Source organism: Elgaria multicarinata, chromosome 4 (assembly GCF_023053635.1).
Source record: "Elgaria multicarinata webbii isolate HBS135686 ecotype San Diego chromosome 4, rElgMul1.1.pri, whole genome shotgun sequence".
Lineage (NCBI taxonomy): Eukaryota > Metazoa > Chordata > Lepidosauria > Squamata > Anguidae > Elgaria > Elgaria multicarinata.
Window position 1 is genome coordinate 127268488 of NC_086174.1, and position 19520 is coordinate 127288007.

A 19520-nucleotide genomic window follows, 5' to 3' on the forward strand; every position below is an offset into this window, starting at 1 on the left:
GGGTGGATTCCTGCATTGAACAGGGGGTTGGACTCGATGGCCTTGTAGGCCCCTTCCAACTCTGCTTTTCTATGATTCTATTTCAATCATGAGAAAATCAAATCTTGCAAACAACTCTTTTTGCACAGATAAACCAGTTGTTGGGACCTTTGAATCAGCAACCAGACATTCCCCTCACTGTCCCGCATAGTATACATGTAATTTCCCTCCTGCATCGAAGAATAACACAGAGTTTGATTTTCATAGGGATCTTTTTACTGTTTTATTCCTATGTTCATCACTCCAGAATCTATTTTAGATAGGGTGTTATATAAATATTGTAAATAAATAATAAAATAGGGATATTAGAACTTCTTTTTAAATGACTCCTCTGCAAAACTTGAATACGTTCTTTTTTAAAAAAGCAGCAAATGTTTAGAAATGAAACATGCCCAGATTTTCAGAGGTGAGGAACGTCACATTATTCAGAGGTCCAAGAATCAAATGTTTAAATACCCAGAATAAAGTCTATGTGTAAACTCAAGGTAAATATATCTGCACATGAGCTAAATATGTTGGAGTTTATAATGATATAAATTTACTTCGTTAGTTAGAACACTTATATCTATTACTGTGCAAATGCACATAACAGCACACTTTAATTTAAGACATTTTAAAAATCTGATTTAACTTTAAACTTACCACAAAGTGTACAAGAATACTTAGAGGAATCCAAAATATTAAGGAGAATACAAGCACAGATCCCACTATGTTGTCTGCTAAAAATTTCCCTGTTTAAAAAAAGAAGAGATAACCAAAACTAATAATCTGAGACAAACAAAATATCTTCAGGTACAGAGTTAAGAGCCCAATCCTACACGTCACTTTCAAGTGACTAGTCCATTTGATGTCACAGGATCACATAATTAGCTCAACACTGAACAATATGTTAAAACAATGTAATCTTCAAAATGCTTAAAGCCAGGCTCTCTCACTTCTCCAGGGGTTGTGTTTTACTGCTGTGTACCTCATTACATGCAAATTTGCAAAATTATAGTATGATCATAAGCTTTGAAATGAAATTAAGATCTACTTTACCTGTGCTGAGGAAAAGAAGTTACACACAAGGAAATTATGTTTCCTACTTTTTTTGTTTCATGAAGTTCAGTGAAAGGCTTCTATAGTTTATTTCCTTTTTCTAACTTAAATCAACTGGTTGTCCCGTCTTCTGAGACTATGAATTCTTTCCCTCTTTTTAAGTATGCATGCAATATTTGCTTTCTTTTTCAAGTGAATATGACCAGTTACCTTTGCTATTTACAATACTACATATTTAGATCTGTACAATGCCCAACACCCTGCTGGTATGAAATAAATGTTTAGTAAGTACTGAGTTATTCCACTTATGAGCTTTAATTTGTCACCACAGATTGAAAATATTTACATCTCCAATGCATATATTTTTATACTGAAGACACATTATATATTTTTAAATTACAATGTTGTTTTGAATACTATAAAATCATGAATAGCGAGTGTGAGTGCAAGATCTCACAAAATACTAGAACGCAGAGACCCAATTCATGTGTCTCACTGCAATTCCTGGGTTGTTTAACCCAAGAATTGCTGGGGATACGCAAAACAACAAGTATGCTGCCTCCAGCACACTCAGCATTTCTGCTTTCAGTTATCAACTCCTTGATGCATGAACCCTAAACTCTGGGGTATTTATGGGTTAAATAACCCATAGTTAACCTACAATTTCTGTTTGAGTTAGCTCTGGGTTGTTTAATCCCTAAACAACCCAGAGCTAACCCAAACAGAAATTGTAGGTTAACTATGGGTTGCAACCCAGAGTGTCCAGGTTCACACATCACACTACCTATAAACGTTTGTAGACATTCATAGGGTGTTTTTCAAACCAGAAATCCACAAAGTGCCACTGTGACATGTGAACTGGGTCTCTGGGTTTTTTAATCCATAAACAATTCAGAGAGTCACCCAAGGATCTGGAGAGAGAAAAAGGAAGTACTTCATCAGTCCCTCTACACTAATAGCAAACTCAGTGTCTGGATGTGGATCTTTACGTAGCCAAAATGACAGCACCACTGTGAAAGAAGCAGGTAGAAGCAGTCTTGGGGGAACCCCAAGATGTGCGTAAGTATGGGGGAAAGCTTTAGAAAAACCCCAGTAGGGAAACCAGCCCTATGAGGACTGAGCATGCTCAGTGGTCACAGAATGCTAGCTGAGCGTTGAGAGAAAAGACTAGAACAGTGAAGAGGAGCACAGCACACTACAGTTATGTTGTGAGGCCCACTTGTTCAATGCATAAAGAAAATTATTGAATTCATGGTTACAAGATGTAGTGATGGCCATTAGCTTAATAGAGAGCTTTGGAAAAGATGGGGCAAATTCATGGAGGACGGTCTACTAACTATTAACCACCATAAGTAAAATAGAACCCCTTGTTCAAGGGCAATATACCTCTGTGTGCCATGGAGGGACAGATATACACACACACACACGCACACACCTTCATCCTTGCTAGAGAACCTCCAGAGTTATCTGGCTGACCAGTGTCAGAAAACACACCACAGACTAGGGCCAGGCAACACGGTGCCCATAGGCACCAATGTGCTCCCAGACAACTTTTTTGGCACCTGCCAAGGTGCTCTACCCGCCCACTTAAAATAATCACACATTTTGCTATGAAACAGATTTTCATTGGGGCTGAAAACTGTGTGTTCAAATGGGTTGTTCAGTGTGTCGGGGATCGGAGTCCACCTCTGCCTTGTAACCTGCCTTTTGGGCATATCACTTGTCCTTTGTCATTCTTCATATGGCAGCCATTTTGTGGTGGTGCCCAGGACAGTTTATCAAATTGCTAAATGTACCCAAGGGCTAAAAGGACTGCATAACCCTGCACTAAGACAGATATTGGCCTGATTCAAGCAAAGAAATTCTTAGTTTCTTACTATTCGCCAAACAGATGTTCTTTGAAATAACCATGAAACATAGATCAATGTTCTTAAATATGATGCAATTTTTTTAATTTGATTTAGATCCCACCCGTCCACCAAGAAGACAGCTCTCAAGGGCATCATAGAAGTAAAGTAATATGCTCAGCCCTTTCATGATCTGATTACATTATGAGGCAAGAAGCATCTCTCCAGTTTGGAGAAAGTATTCAGAAGGGTTGTTTTTTTTCTAAAGTGCACTATTTTAACGCAACTACATATATAAAAATGCATGTAGTTTTGCACTTTACTTCAAAATCAGCATCACCACCTTACGTCAACATTAATTATCATTACTCATGACATTAAAGACTAACAATAGAAGTACCCATTTTCAACACTCATACTCTGAAATCAAAGATATCAATGCATTAAATGGAGAATAGGAGGCTTAAGAACAGGACTTGTGGATTTCAAGTTGCCGAATAAGTGTAGCTTACCAAATGTATTGATGCTAAGTTGATCAATGAAAACCCAAAGTCGTTCAATCACATCCTGCACACGCTTCTCACATTTACCCTGCAAGACACAACGTTGGCTTAGAAAGCCACCTTATGCAATGCGAACTTCAACCACTCTATCAGGAGGAAATGGGACATGTTTTGCAGGGTAGAGAGAGATAAGAGAAGCTCCTTTAAATGCAGCAGAAAGTACGGGTTTATTAATACTATGGTTTTAGCATAAATGTCATGCAATTATTAATATGAAATAAGAAACAAATAGGGCTTTTGGTAGATTTGTATTGACTATACTGTTGTTGCAAAGCAGATTATGAAGGGGAAATATAATTGGAATTAAAGACAGAAATACAGAGCATTCTTAAACTAGTGCTTTCTGCCCCTGGGGAACAAGTAGCTACCTTCTGGGCCTGCTGCCTGACCACACCCTTCTGTGTGCATACGATGTGGCTGGAACACATTAACCTGGTTTGCATGTAACAACCAGCTATGGGTTAAATAACCCATTCAGTTGGGGTCATGCTGGAGCAAGAGAACTGCCTTCCGTGTGTCACAACTTCTGTTTTACAACAGCTTTTGTAAACAACCCCATTCTTGAATTGTTCCGCATGACATGCAAACCTAGAATTCTACGCTGTTGAGGGGGAAACAACACAGAGTTTGAACTCATGATTTGTTGTGGGAGAACCCCAACTAACTTATAGTTTGTTATGTGCGAACAAGGATGTTGAGTGCAGTCCACTACTTTAGGCATGCTCCAATTTAAGTTTTTTTCTCTTTAAACAGTAGACCCCATGCCACATCTCAGATTGCGTTGGAAAGTTTTGGAAGCAGTTCAACATGTGGATGTTCGAGAAAAATCAGCCTAAAGGCACTTTTGGTATGTGAAACTCATCGGGCAGTTCTTTGGACCCTGGCTACTATCCACAGTAAGATGTGTTCCTTAGATAGAGGCTATGCAGCGTGGGGTGTAGGGGGAAAAGTTACTTGCTCCCAGCGCTATGCAAAGACAAAAAGACAGGATCTCACAAATGATAAAGAGAAAGGGAAAAACAAGTAGATGGAACAAATAGTAGAAAAAGCCAGAAAACACATATACCGGGCAGCAGATACATAACTATTGTAACAGAATGTTTGTTCTCACAACAAAGAACAGTCAACTATTTTAGATGGCAAATATTTAGGGTTTAGTGCCAATATCCAAGAGCAGAGAAGAATAGGGTGCTTTGGGGAAGCCAAATATCATACCCTGGTGATGTATATATACTCACATTCATGTCACAGAATCCCACAGTGCATGGCTTTCCCTTCCTCAAATATAAGAAGTTTTGGTTGGCATCAACATATGGGCTGCATCTCCCAAGCCCATCCCGACAGCAGACCTTGCAGGAGTTATCCGTTTCTGAAGTAAAGCAAAATATCTCAACTAGAGGGTTACTGTTGTTGTTGCTATTAATGCATTACTTTCTTTCATGCATAAAGTCATTTTCAATCACATGTCTTTTCAATTAAATCAGGAGTAAGCAACTGGTGCCCTGCAGACATTTTGGGACTATAATTCCCAGAATCCTTGACTCCTGGCCATGCTGGCTGAGGGTTTCGAGAGCAAAGGACCAAGGCATATGGAGGGCACTAGGCTGCCTACCCCTGAATTAATTCATCCTGTTCCTAAAGAAGACATGATTTTATGATCAAGCTTTTTTCGTTACTCAAACATGAGCAACCATAAAGCTTGCAAAATAGCCCATCCATGAGGGTGAGAAAGGCAAAAGGACCTCATTAAACCTTAGCTTAAAGTGGAGCTATCCAAGACAGGCAGGACTTAGTCCCACTTGCAACAGATATTTAAAGCTTTCCTATTGATCAGTCCAACTAAGGAAGAGCCATGACAAATAAAACATGGCATTTAAATGGGCCCAAAGAGTGGCACTAAAAACTTCATGTGGATCTCTTTCATCCTGCTCTGATTATTTTTCAGAGACAAGTAATTGAGCCCTGGCCTGAGCAGCCCCAGCTCTGAGTCCAAGGAGGAAATCCAGAAGAGAATGTTCTCCTCACCGTTGCAGGCACATGAACGCAGGTTTTTCTCCCTCTCACAGAAAGGTACGCATCCCCCATCTTTGCACTTGCCCAAATCCACACAGACGGTGTCATCCGGAGCATTCCCAGGGGGAGGGCAGTCACTGCTATTGCCTAGGAACAGACGGCATTAGGATATGCACACTTAGGAAATGACAGACTAACTTCTATGACCTGGTAGGGGCAGGGAAAAGATCCTCACAAATTCATTCATGGAGAGAGTCTAGAGGTCTCCCTCAGGAAGCTTCCTAACATAGATACCAAGAGGAGGAGCTGAGACAGGGAATGGCTAGCTAAAAGAATAGCCTAGACACTGCTGCAGCAGGAAACTTTGGGCTAAGACCTCCTAACAAGGTTACAACCAAGTTTGACACCTGCACACACACACCCTCTAAAAGCTTGCATGTGTATGACCTGGACTCCCACCCACCCAAAGACCTACTTTTCTTTTTCTTCTCTTCCTCTCCTCAAATATCTGGTTGGAGGGGAAAATGGGGGCAGGAGGCAGAAGAGATGCAGCAATGGAAGGAGAGGGGGAGCCCTCTGCAAGCAAGCAGTTCAGATTTCTGGTGGAGAGGGAAAAGAAGGGGGCAGGCAAAACAGACAGACAAAGGGATCCATAAATGGATAGGGAGACAAAACAGAAATATATAGGGCAGTATGGGTGCCACACAGACGGAGAGGCCATTATGCAATGCTGCAAATTCCACCCACTTTTGGCTATGGCCCTGTCCGATGCCACCATGTGGGCCTTCACAGATTATACCCGAGGGAATGCAGCCCTTGACAGAAATTGTTCCCCACTCCTGTTTATTGCCATGCATATTTTTCAAGCAGTTCCTATTTCAGAAGCAGACACCTCTTTGAATGGAGCATTCTTGGGTCACCATTAAAACTCTGTCCTCTATGTTAGGCTGTACTAATGAAAACAGAAATTAGGAAAGTTGCAAAGACATCAGCTTAAAGAGAGGCCTGGGACAAAATCATAAGTAAATAAAAACATATAAGGATGTACCTGTGCAATAGGACTCTCCTTTACAAGTAGCATTGATGGCTTCCTGGCACTTCTTTTGTGCACTTTCAAATTGGCATCCTTTACAGCAGGGACTGTTCCGATCACTGGGAAAGGAGGAAGGGAGAAAGAATAAGCTAAAGTCTGAAAATTTACAAATCCGTAGAAACAGCCAAAGGAAGAGTGGCACAGAAATGGGGTCTCAAGTAATGCTAAATCAAGGGAAGTTGCGGTCATCCTTAGCCCGCAGCTGGATTTTGTAGTAACCAAAACACTAATGGATAAAGATGGTAGGTTTGTGTTTGTTGAAGGGAAATTGGAGGGGGATAAATTGACAACATTGGATTCAATATATGCACCAAATACAGGACAATTGAAATTCATAAACAAGACTTAAAAAAAGGTAAAGGTGTTTTCTCAGAGGGAGCTGCTGCTGGGAGGGGATTTGAATTGGAATGTAAAAAGGGCCCTCAAGTAAGGACCTTTACAGTACAGGAAAAGAGATGAGAGCAGGGTCAAAGCTGAAACAACAATTAAAGCTGCTAAGAATTTTTCAAAAATGGGATATCTAGGACTTACGGGGAGAACTGCACTCAGGAGATCAAAGTTTTACATTCACATATCAGAATAACAGACCATGCTCAAATTATAGCAATTTTAGGACCCCTACACCTTACACAGGCCATGCCAACATGGGCATTTAATTCCAATCTAATGACAGAAAACAGTATAAGAAAGTGGCTATTGGAGGAGCTAAAGAATGATTTCTGAGACAATGAAGATGAAAATATTTCAAGCAGCCTTCTATGGGATACAATGGAGGCAGTAATGAGGAGCCATTGTATGAAGGCTGGGGCAATTCTGAAAAAAAGAAGAGAGTTGGCTGGAGTGGATATTAAAAAGGAAACAGAAGGTCTTCGGGATAAATATAAGAGGCTTGGATCAAATACGGTATATCAGCTACTGGAGAGAAAATGTAGGGAGTTAGATGTCATGGAAATTAATCAAATAGCACACAGTGTGATTTATTTTAGACAAAAGTTGTAGGAATTTGGAGGAAGGGGATCAAAAATAATGTCTAATATGAAAAAAACAGGAAAAGAAAATGGTCTGGTATTTGAGGGGGAAAGGAGACAAAAGGATATCTTATTCGGACAGATCTGCAAAAAATATGCAGAATTTTATTCGGATTTATACAAGTCATCCAACCCATCAGAAGAAGCCATCAAACAATATTTAAATCCAATAAAGTTACCAGCTTTAGACGGTAAAAAAGTGAGATCCATGAGTGCAGAAGTGAATTTAGAGGAGGTCCAAGGAGTAATTAGAAACCTTAAAACAGGTAAATCACCAGGGCTGGATGGATATACAGCAATATTCTATAAACATTTTCAAGAAATGTTTAATCCATACCTCGTCAGAATATTCAATGATATAATAAAAGGGATGCCTCTCCCAGGGACTTGGAAGCACTCAAAAATGGTGGTGATACCCTAACCTTTTCAAAGATCCATCATGTGTCGAAACATACAGACCAATAATCCTGCTAAATTTGGACTACAAAATCTTTACTGCTGTTTTGGCCAATTGTCTGAAGAGGATTATTAGCAAGTATATCCACCCAGACCACACAGGTTTTGTTCCCTGACATCAAATCTCAGACTCTATTCAGAAATTATTAAATTTATTATATCATTCCAAGATAAATAAATCAACTTTACCGGTAATGTCTCTAGATATACTCAAGGCCTTTGATTACGTGGAATGGTCATATTTGTGTTAGGATTTGATGAAATTTGAACAGAAATTTCTTAATGTAATAGGTAAAATATATAGTGACTCCACAGCAACGATTAGCGTAAACAACGTAAATTCATATAAAACAGATCTAAGGCAAGGCACAAAACAAGGACACCCTCTTTCACCATTATTATTTATACTAGCATTGGAACCCCTGGCACAAAACCTTTGAGACAATCCAAATATTACAGGGGTAAAAATAGAAAATGAGGTTCATTTGCTAGGGCTTTATGCAGATGACATGGTTCTGACCACAGACTTAGCTCAGCACCTCACTTGAAACAAGAACTAGAGAACTTTAGTTTGGTAGCTGGTTTGCAGGTAAACTACAGTAATTCAGAGATCATGTCATCTATTGTTAGCGGCAAGATGGTTGATAGCCAAGCATTGGAAAAATGGTAAAGCGCTCTGTATTAAAAATTGGTATCAGAGAGTATGGCAGATCACTCTGTTAGAAAAATTGACTCAAAAGTTAAAGATAGGGCAAGGACAATCAAGTGAAGACAAATTTGAAGGGGTATGGAGGAAATTCATTGCTTTTGTAAATAAAGCAGAACATGGGAGACTACCTCCGTCGACATATATAGAGTTATGGAGAACATAGGTTTAACAAAAGGAGGTCCCGTCCCTAATAAGGGAGAAAGGAAACACAGTCTGTAAAAAGGTGACCTAGGGTATTAAGTAAGTTAATTATTAGTTATATTAAATCCAGGCATAGTATTTAATAACTTCATTAATTCACAGGCAGTCTTACTGCAAGATAAACAGCTGGCAACCAATAATTAAATCTATAATAAATAATTAGGAAAGATCAGTTTCTTTCATGGATGCACCTGTTTTTCAAACTTATGATTGAACGTTGCATGGTTCATGCTAGACATTATCAAAAGAGCATCATAAAAAGCAACAACATGGAGGCACAACAATGATTTTTCCTACTTGCAAAACAGGAAAGAAAAAGTTATTTGGCGAGAAACACATTTCTTCTTTTTTTTGGTATGGAAGACTAGTTAGCCACCTCACCTGCATGTTGAATTTGGCCTTAGCTTGCATTCAGATGTGCAGCACAGATCTTGATGCAGATGCAAGAGGCCAGGATCACACTCCTCATCTTCATCCACTCTGGAGTTGCCACATACTTTGTTGTTACGCTCTTTGAAGCATTCTGGGGCCTTGGTCTCAATAGTCCGAAGGATGGATACTTTACTGCAGTCTGAAAACATCTGAAAGCATTACAGGAAGGGAAGGGGAGAACAGCAAGAGTGAAGAGAAATGATTCAGGATTGTAGGTATCCTGCATATATATTTGCTTCCCCCATAAGTACAAAAAGTGGCATAGAATTCAGCCTTCTGGGGTTGAAACTATCTTTTCCTGCTAAGAAACAGCTTCCCAGCCTATACATTTGGTGGAAACAAGTGTATCTGGCAAAGTCTCAGAAGTCAGAGTGGCCACTGAGGCGGGCTTCAAGCACCTACCCTCCAATGCCTACTACTCCCTGTCCTTTGGCCTCTCCTCACCACCTAACTCCTGGTGCTATATCCTTTTTTTTTTTAATCCTCCATCACAAAAAAATGAAACACACACATTTGTTTAACAGTTCAGATGTCAAGTTCAAGAATACAAGATAAATGTCCTATGCTTCTCTCTATTTTCTCAATTAGCACTATCACATGCAGGTACCCAATTTAGGGAGCAATGCACACACAGACACATATAAATACCTTGTTGTTTTCATGATCTCCACTCACAGCAATTGGGTACATAACATATTTTCCTCCCTGATCTTCAGTGGGGGCACATTCTGGCATGCTATCAGGATCGTGCTCTGCTCCAAAGTTATGTCCCAGCTCATGAGTAGTAACCAAGTCAGCTTCCTGGTTATATAATAACAAAAACACATCAGACGTATATCCATTTAGCATGGAATAGATTTTGGGAGGGGGGCGGTCAATGAATTAAAGTCTTCTAACATAGGTCTGCCTTTGAGAAACTGCTTTAATATATAGCGCTCCAAATGCTTGACCCCAAAAAGGGCAGGGGTCTTTATATGTGTATATTGTATGTTTTTGTGGTTTTTAATCTTTGTATATTGTTTTTAAGTGTTTTTATCTTATGTAAACTGCCCAGAGAACTTTGGCTATGGGGCGGTGTACAAATTCAAAATAAAATAATAATAATAATAATAATAATAATAATAATAATAATAATAATAATAATAATAGCAGTCAGGAAATTGGTCCAGGAGAGAGGCTATACTGGCACCCTAAGTGATAGGAGATGCAATATACCACTTTTCCAGATATTGCCAGATCAACATTGAAGTTAATATTAATGGAAGCAAACACTTCCCGCAATTTATCTTACAATACCTTGGTAAGGATAGTTTTGCCATAGTTCTTTGTGCTGGTTAAGCCACTGTTGAGGTAGACATCCTTTCCAGCCGCTGAATTAAAATAAGCTACAAAAACAGAAGGTAGAAAATGAAGTTACAGCACTGCATGATTGATTCATATTGTCATTATTTGAGAACCTACGCTTCTCAAGTGAAAGGAGTTGAAAAATTGCCCTTGCCCATTACCTAAAATTCAGAATGCAGTCCCCCAGTAACTTGCCAGATTATGCACTCTTTAATGTGGCTTGTCAGATTTCATGCTGTTTAATGCATTCTCTAACAACTGTAGCTAACATATGACATATGAGTGGCATTCAGAGCAGGAATGTTTTGCACACCTGGACAGGAGGCGACTAGCTCTGGTGCTACGAAATGTCAAAAGAGGTTTCTTTATTTTTTTCCCCCGAAATTTTAAAAATGTTCAAAAAACTTTAAACCATATATTGTTTTAGACTATGAGTGTTGTTTCCTTTTATTTAATTTTAAGTTGGATGAACTTGTTTATAATGTAATATGACTTTATATATATATTTTACTTGAATGTCTTACAGCTCCTGACGAAGGATCTCCAGATCCGAAACACTGAGCGTTGTACAGTTTTGGTTTAAAGTTTTTTGAACATTTTTTATATTTCGGATAAGAAAAATAAAGAAACCTCTTTTGACATTTCATAGCACCAGAGCTAGTCGCCTCTTTTTCTCATAGCCTCTTCGCGGTGCTTTTCCCCTTTTTCCACGACACCTGGACAGGAGCAAGAGGGTTTACGGGGCCAAACAGGTCTACATTCTTGACCACCTCTCTTGCATCGCTGCCTGTCTCGGTAGACTCAAGGCACAACCCCACCCAGTTCCTGGAGAGGGTGAGGGGAGGGAACTGCATCTATAGAGTAGCGTGTAATATCGCCGGGTTCTGTAATCAGAATGAGGAAGGGCACATTGGCAATCACTCAGAGGTCAATAAATATATACAAATTATGTACAGCTTGAATGCTGGACTCACTGAAATTCTTAAGTAAATGACAACTGTAACAATACAGACCAAATGCAAGTAAATCCAACCCTAAACCACCAGTTAGTGACAGCTGCTTACAGTCTGCGGCTCCTGGCCAATGCTGCCCAGTTTTGCAATTCCCCACTGGCTGAGGGCTGCTCTTCCTGTCCCTTTCTCTTTGTCTTCATTGTGCTGCTTATCTTTCCCTTGGCTCTGCTTCATTCCGCTGCCTTCTTTTGTATTTCTCCTCAGCTGCACTCCCTTTCCCTCCTTGGCCCTTCCTGCTTCTCCCATAACCATTTCTTCCCAGCTCCAACCATCTTTTTAAAAAAAATCACACCCAGCTCTCTTCTCTCCCCTCCATGCCCCTCCCCCTTTGCACAGCTTGCATTCCAATGTCCTTAGGACAAGGCATGATAAGTGGCCACAAGAGTATGTGTTCCTAACTGTGAGCTTCACTTTGCAAGTGTTGGCTGCTTAGACTACTTGAATATCTGCAAGCAAGCAAGCAAGCAACCAGGCATTTTGACGAAATTAAGATGTCTTCTGAGCTTCAAGGCCTTTTACAGAAAATCTTGCTTGCATTCTTGTTAACTGTAGCACATGTATATCATTAACAGCACCTGCTCGATACAGGACTGAATAATGTACATCTTGTTCCCAGCTAAGATAGCCTCTTCTATAGCAGCCTTCTCCAACCAGGTGATCTCCAGATGTTTGGGCTACAACACCCACCATTCTTGACTATTAGCCATGCTGACTGGGAATGATGGGAATTGAAGTCCAAAATATCTGGAGAGCACCAAGTTGGGGTAAGATGCACGATACTATTGATGTTAGCTCCACAGAAGCAATAGGGATGCTAAACAGAATTCTTGCTCACGCAAGCAACTTCTCAGTTCAAGAATGAGTTTACAGACCACAACTCTATCTGATGAGTACATATTTTGGATGAATGCTTATTGTCATTTTTAGACATTTTGACTTGGATACTAGAAGAGAAAAAACAGATTCAAAGAAGGAAAAGAGTTACCCTTCGGACAGATGCCACCATGACTGTTTTGCCTTTGAGATCCCACGTAAGCCAGTCCAAGGGTACCCATATCAAAGTCTTGGTATGTAAAGAGGTGAGCAAGGCATACTTTAGATGCTCTCTCAGCTATATCAAAGCTGAATTGCTGTGTAGGACAAATATCAAATACATTTTAGTTTAGAGAAAATGTTTGTTCCATAAATTAGAGACTGTTTAACAAACTAGATTCTAGTTCCAGCATCTCCCACTCCACCCTTGAAGTCTAAGAGTGCTTTGCCAGTGATGGTCCTTTAAATTTTGTTTACCACCCAAGACTGGAGTAAGTATGTGCCACATTAATACGGTTTCTGGGTACAGAGTATTGTACAATTAATTAAGACATGCTTGAGAGGACATGAAGGTAACAACAGCATTTTAGCTGTAAGCCTGACAAGTTAAGCAAATAGTAGTTTAACTAAACAGCTTCCTTTTAAGTTCTTCTGTTGAGTCTTATTTTTTTTAAAAGTACTATTTGCATCTTATACCTTACAAACGTTGTTTTTCTAGATAACTCCTGTACCCAGACTTATTTACCTAAGGCATAATCCAATGCATGTTTAGACAGAAAAATAGCTGACAACTCCCAGCATGCCCCAACCAGCATGCTGGGAGTTATAGGCCTTTTTTTCTGTCTAAATATGCATAGGATTAAGCCCCTAATGTATTTCCATGTATGCTTCTTTCGACGTAACTGAAGTTTCTATGGTCACATATTTGCTTGAGTAAAAACATGTTCTGAATCTTGTCAATGGGATATTTAATTTTATATACCATATAAGACACACATACAGAGAGAGAGATTCCCTACCTCCAATAGCTGCTTCACTTCCCAAGCATCCTTCTCCTCATTTGGCTGACTTTTTGCCATGTTATAGTGCTTCGTCCCAGGGGGTACTTTTTCTGGCTCCCTGTGAACTATGATCTACACACACACACACACCAAAAAAGAAACAGTTTAAACCTTTAAATTAGAAAGATTCAGAAAAGTAAGAAAAAAACTTTAAACCCTTCAAAATTAGAGAGGGAACATTGTCCAAGACCACAAGTTTCAAAAATATATATCGAGACTGCCTAAAGCAATTGTTTCCTGTCTTAGGCAAGATTTGGGGATAAGGGAGAAGTGACAAGAAGGAAGAATGAGTCAGCATGCTTTTTCCTCATGATGGATCTTGTGACTCAAATTTCCCAGAACGTATCCTCTTTCAAGAGGAATTCTCTCTGTCCTATTCCCTCACCTATTACAGTATCCACTGAAAAAGCCACCAACTAGATTTGTTTATTCTTGTCCAACATTGTTCCAAACCTTTCAGGGACCTACTGCTTAGCTTAAACTATTTAACAAGAAGGCAGAGCCATATGTCTGGACCACCTGGAGTAGTGGAGCATAAACTTTTTGGCTCTGAGGGCTGCGTGGGGACTGGGGGTCAGGCCATGCACACATGCAATCCTGAAGTCAAGGAGCTCACAGCAGCTCTCACTTGGCCTTCCATAGACTTGTGATGCAGGCCCACAGAACTACAATTCCCCAACAAGCAAAGCATTTTCCAAAAGACCAGTTGGGCTGCTGAACTATTGGTACCTGTGGTGCTTCTTTGGTTCCTTGAAGGGCCTGTATGCCTTGGGAAGAATACAAGTCCCATTGTATCTTGCAGAGGCTACACTTCCCTCTCCCCATCCTTGAAGCCCAGGTGACAAAGGAGTCCTTCCAGCACCCGGCTCCCTCACATGAGGATTTACCAGAGTGTCGAAGGAAAAAGCACATTGATCCTTATGGACACAGTGTCCAACTTTTGGCACTTGAATGGACAGAAGCACACAGTGCAGCACTTGGCTCAGTTCTGCCGTGATGGCTGCTTTCTCTGATCCAGGCCACAGCCAACCTCAAGTCAAAGAACAACATATGCCAGGCTTCTCCACTCAATGAGCCCAGCATAAAAACTAGGTGGAAGCTAATACTTAAAGCCCTGAGGCATGAACAACTTTGCTTGATTTATCCTCCTGGCAGAAAGGCAGAAGTGGGGGTGATGGCACATGCGGACTGAGGTTTGCACACCCCTGACTTGAATATTTATTAAATGCCATTATTTCAGCAATTAGCGACTGAACTCTTCAAAGAGAATTGCAAACCTATTCTGCTTTGCAGAATCTTGCCTATCCTTTGACTTTGAGTCCCAAAAAACTCTACAAGTGTCATGATAGCTATATATACACTGTACGTTGAAAAATTAAGTCATACGCCAAGAAAATGGATAAATGAATACAACCCTGGGGATGGAGAATGGAGCCAGCAGTGTGTGTATGTGTGTGTGTGAAATAGCAATGTTCACAAACTTCTTACTATATTGCTATTTTTGCATGCATCATTTATGAACTAGATTTTTCTTTCTTTTGGCTCAGTTAAATAATTCAGTAAAATTATTGAATTATGTCTCAATTTAATAATTCAATAAAAATAACTAATTCTATGCATACCAATATCCAGCAAACAGCCATGGTGCCAAAGATTCCCAACCCTTTCTGGTAATTATTTAAATACCTGATCTATCTGTATTCCATATCCGTTGAAGTTTGCATTATCCCATGAGGTGTTGCGATAGATGTCATCCACTCTGTCTATTAATTCAATCTATGCACAAAAAGGAAAAGAAGTTATTCAGGTCCAGCCTCTTATTTATTTAAGCATTTGAATCCCGCCCTTTAACCAAAAAGGCTCTCAAGGCAGATTACAAAAATATTTCTTAAGACAGTCCCTGCCCACAGGCTTACAATCTAAAAAAACATGAAAGGAAGGGGAATTGGGAGGCGGGGGGGGGGGGGAAGAAAAGCAAATTCAGGCACTAGATTCTTAGCCTCTTGTCATTAGATTCTGAATGTTGTAGAATAGGTATAAGTGAATGTATTGAGGAATACAAACTGGAACAACACTGTTGCCTCATAAAATAAATGTTTTAGGCTCAGTTCAGATAACATGTTGGTCAACGCAGTGTGAAAACTCCACTCCGCGATTCAGTTTTTAGGAAGTACTCCCCACGCATCACGTTCTAACTCCAATGTTGAGTGACTGGGCTACTGCAGAGTTGAGTAAAATCCACTGCAATGTTTGATTGACAGTTCCTCTGCCATCTCTCCTCCCCAATCCTCCTGATCGTACCCTAACAGCCATTGTTGCAAAAAAACAATCCCAGCAGCTCTCCTAGAGTGACATTCGGTCCTTCCGCCACTCTTGCCAGGGAACTCTGTAGCCACTGGGAAAAGTCAACTCAACACAACAGGGAACTCCATGGAACCCTCCACACAACACACAACAAAACAGTTGTGCAGGAACTCTCCCCTGAAGAGTGGATATTCAGTGTGGAGTGTTTTCCAAAAAAACTCCACCATGGGGTGGAGGTTTCCCGCCAGACAACACGTTTCTCAACGGTGTTCTTCAGTCCAGAAAAAAAAGATGATGATAAAAACAGTGATACCAAGGCCCTTTCTACACCTAAGGGTTATCCCAGGAAAATGGAGGGATACTCCCTGCCTGCTCCCAGGATCCCCTGTGTGGCACAGGAACGATCCCAGGGATATAGGGCTGGTGTAGACATGTCCCAAGTCAACAGTATCACCACAAGATAGAATAAACTCTAAGCAAAACAAGATCCATTAGTGCACTGTATCCAAAAGTAGGCTACACAAATCATAAATATTTGTAAAGTTACATCGTATCAGCCCCCTAGCTATAACTATTGTTGATGTGCAGTCTCATTTTATCAAGCAACTGACAGTATGCAGTTATACTTACTAAGTAGTTAATTGTAGTACTTTCCTCACTACGGCCCATGTGCTGAAAGAATCGATGATCTGCCACCACTAACATCTTGCAGGTATCCTTTAAGGGGTTTGGCATAGCTCTTTTCCGCCGAGGGACATTCTCTATTATGACAATTTAAGACACTAAGTAGCCGCTACCACCAATAAAGCTTCCAATAGGATGGATCAAATATTACAGTAACAGGTGATATAAAAACAAGCATTGCCCGAGTAATCCTTCACTTTAGGTGTTATAGGAAAAGATATGTAGGCCAAATATAGAACAATATCATTAAGCACATCTGTGAAGCCTGAGCGCCTCTTGTATAGGGTTAGAGTTAAGTGAACATACTGCATCACTCATGTAGCTTGCTTAATTTTTCTAACTTGTTGGGAGGGGGGAATTCTGAAGAGCATATAAATTTAGTTTATTTGTAGAAATATAGAGGATTTTTTTTTAAAAAAGCACTAATTTTAACATCTGTCTTCCTATATCAAAAAGAAGGAAGTAGGCAGAAAATCCATTTACTGGTGGTTGTTTCACTTAAAATGAGAAGGAAAAGGTTACTTATGTTCTCCTTTTTCACACCAAGAAGACAAAATGTTGTCTAAGTCCAGCAAAGTGAAAGAGGTTTATATATAATTTAAGAAAGACACTGAATCATTCACAATATTGTTAGACACAAATGTTTCGACCTCTGTCTTAAATAAATCATACATAAACCTCCTTCACTGTGCTAGAAGGTGGCAACAGCTGAGTTTGCATGACACAACAACCCATTGTGCAAAGTAAGCCAAGCAGTATGGGTTGTTGTCAGAACAACCTACAATGAGCCTGAATATACAATGGGGCTCACCGTGGGTTGTTCTCCCCTTCCTTTCCCGGCAGACCTCCTGCCAGCTCTGGCAGGTGACCCAGGGGACATGGCAGAAGGGAACCAAAAAAGGGGCTGTGTATAGATCTCTGTGAAGAATCATCTCTATGAAAAAGAGAAGACAGTTTCAGAGAGATTTACACACAATCCTTTTCAGTCACCTTCACACTAACCTTTGATACCTCTGTTGGAAGCTGTGAAATATAGCAAAAGGGGGTGAAAGGGGGGGGGTTGTACATTTCTATGAGAACGATGTGCTGGGAGCTCAGGCAAGTGGGGCAAGCAGGGCATCCCCAAGGGTCAGGGCAATACTTAAAACCCTGGGGATCCCCCTGCTAAGGGGTGAGCCGCATCCCTTTTCCCTACCTGTCAAAGGCTTGTCAGCTAGCTTGTATGTTTGACAGCTGAAACGTACAAGGTACCAGACAAGGCAAGCCTATCTATCTTGGAAAGACCGTTAAAACAGTAAATATTTTTTTTAAAATGGAGGCATTTCGGCACGTTAGTGAGGCCAAAAGAATAATAAAAATTTAGGGCCCAATTTGCACAAATGTGAGAGAAAAATATTTTAAAATGTGTTTAGTAAATGAGCGACAACCCCTCCAAAGTGACACATAGGCACCATTGGCAGGGCTGTCACTCACCCACAGGCAAGCTCACTTGGCATGAGTGGCAGGGGTTTCTACTGCACTTGCTGAGTAGCTCACTGCCCAATGCCAGCAATCCATGACGAGCTGGAAGTGCCACGTTCAGAAGACACACCATTGTGGGTTGAATAACCCCAAGAAGAAACCATGCATTGTTAGGGTGGCTTATTGTGCACATCAGTCCAGATTCGCAAGACACAACAACCCAATGGCTTATCACCCATGAAGGGTTGTCATGTCATGTGAATCTAGTCAACATGTCTCCTTATTGCGCAAAAAGCTCACTACATGATTGTATAACTTGTGTACAACTTTTGTACAATTTTGAAAGAATATTTGAAGTACACGGACACTCACCTTTATTTAATTTATTATCCTTCAGCCCTCCAAATAAAAGCTCATCCTCCTCTTCTAGTTTAACATAGCCACATACTTTTGGGGACTGTAATCGTGAGAAATCCTTGATGTCTTCTGATCTGTACACCAGAAGTCTTTGATCTTGCGTATCATTGAGAAACCTCCATAGGGGCTACAGGTAGAAAAGAGATGTCTGAGCATAATTAAGAGCACAACCCTATATATGTATACTTGGAAGTAAGCCATATTTACACCCAGGTAAATGTGTATAGGTGTGTAATCTAAATGGAGTAGCTGATCAAAATGCCTCAGTCTACTAACCTCAAGAATCAGTAAAGCTAGATGTAAAGGTTGGTAGAGAGAGATAGTTTGGTTTTATGAATGTATTATTTTAACAAAGTTGTACGTCACTTCTGGAAACTCCCGTAGTTGCAAGGCAGGATATGCATTTTTAAATAAAGGTGTATTTATTTTGCTAAATCACTGAAAATAAGAATCCAAAGCAGGCTTCCCAAACCTGAGGCCCGCCAGATGTTTTGGACTACAGCTCTCTGCATTCCTTGCCAATTGCTATGCTAACTGGGTCTTATGGGAATTGAAATACAAAATATCTGGAGGGAACCAGATTGGGGAAGGCTGTCCCAAAGCAACCTTCTTCCCGAAATGACCATTTCCCTAAACTCATTCCTTGTTTCCAAACCTGCAGCACTCTTTTAAGATACATGCTTGAAAGTATTTAATTTCATTTCTTTGTTGAACACTCAACTAGTCAAATAAAAAACACTGGACTCCATGAGGACTCTATAACTACTATAGGCTGCATCATTAGGCTATTACTGCTCTTGCAAATGACCTGGATTTATAGTCAGCTTTGCTTCCATTCTGTCAAAATTCGTTTACCAATCACAGAATTGATAAACGATCTTATTGCGCACTAAATTATGCTTTGGTTATGTCCGACCGGGGCCATTGGCTTTTTTTTTTAAAACCAAAAGTGCAATGATATCATTTGATATAGAACTATGGTTTAGTGTTATGTGAATGAACCT

At 40.2% G+C, this 19520-nt stretch overlaps 1 protein-coding gene across 1 annotated transcript in view; it reads right to left on the reverse strand.

Moving 5' to 3' along the window:
* Positions 1 to 19520, reverse strand: part of ADAM17 (ADAM metallopeptidase domain 17) — a 30703-nt gene that overhangs the window by 3112 nt on the left and 8071 nt on the right. The window contains exons 5-17 of the mRNA XM_063125148.1: positions 18472 to 18643; positions 16585 to 16715; positions 15337 to 15426; positions 13609 to 13722; positions 12762 to 12906; positions 10716 to 10804; positions 10068 to 10220; positions 9369 to 9568; positions 6549 to 6652; positions 5513 to 5647; positions 4726 to 4856; positions 3437 to 3515; positions 682 to 770 (exon numbers count right to left, since the gene is read on the reverse strand). Coding sequence (XP_062981218.1) covers positions 682 to 770; positions 3437 to 3515; positions 4726 to 4856; positions 5513 to 5647; positions 6549 to 6652; positions 9369 to 9568; positions 10068 to 10220; positions 10716 to 10804; positions 12762 to 12906; positions 13609 to 13722; positions 15337 to 15426; positions 16585 to 16715; positions 18472 to 18643 — 1632 coding nt within the window. The remainder of the gene's footprint in view (positions 1 to 681; positions 771 to 3436; positions 3516 to 4725; positions 4857 to 5512; positions 5648 to 6548; positions 6653 to 9368; positions 9569 to 10067; positions 10221 to 10715; positions 10805 to 12761; positions 12907 to 13608; positions 13723 to 15336; positions 15427 to 16584; positions 16716 to 18471; positions 18644 to 19520) is intronic.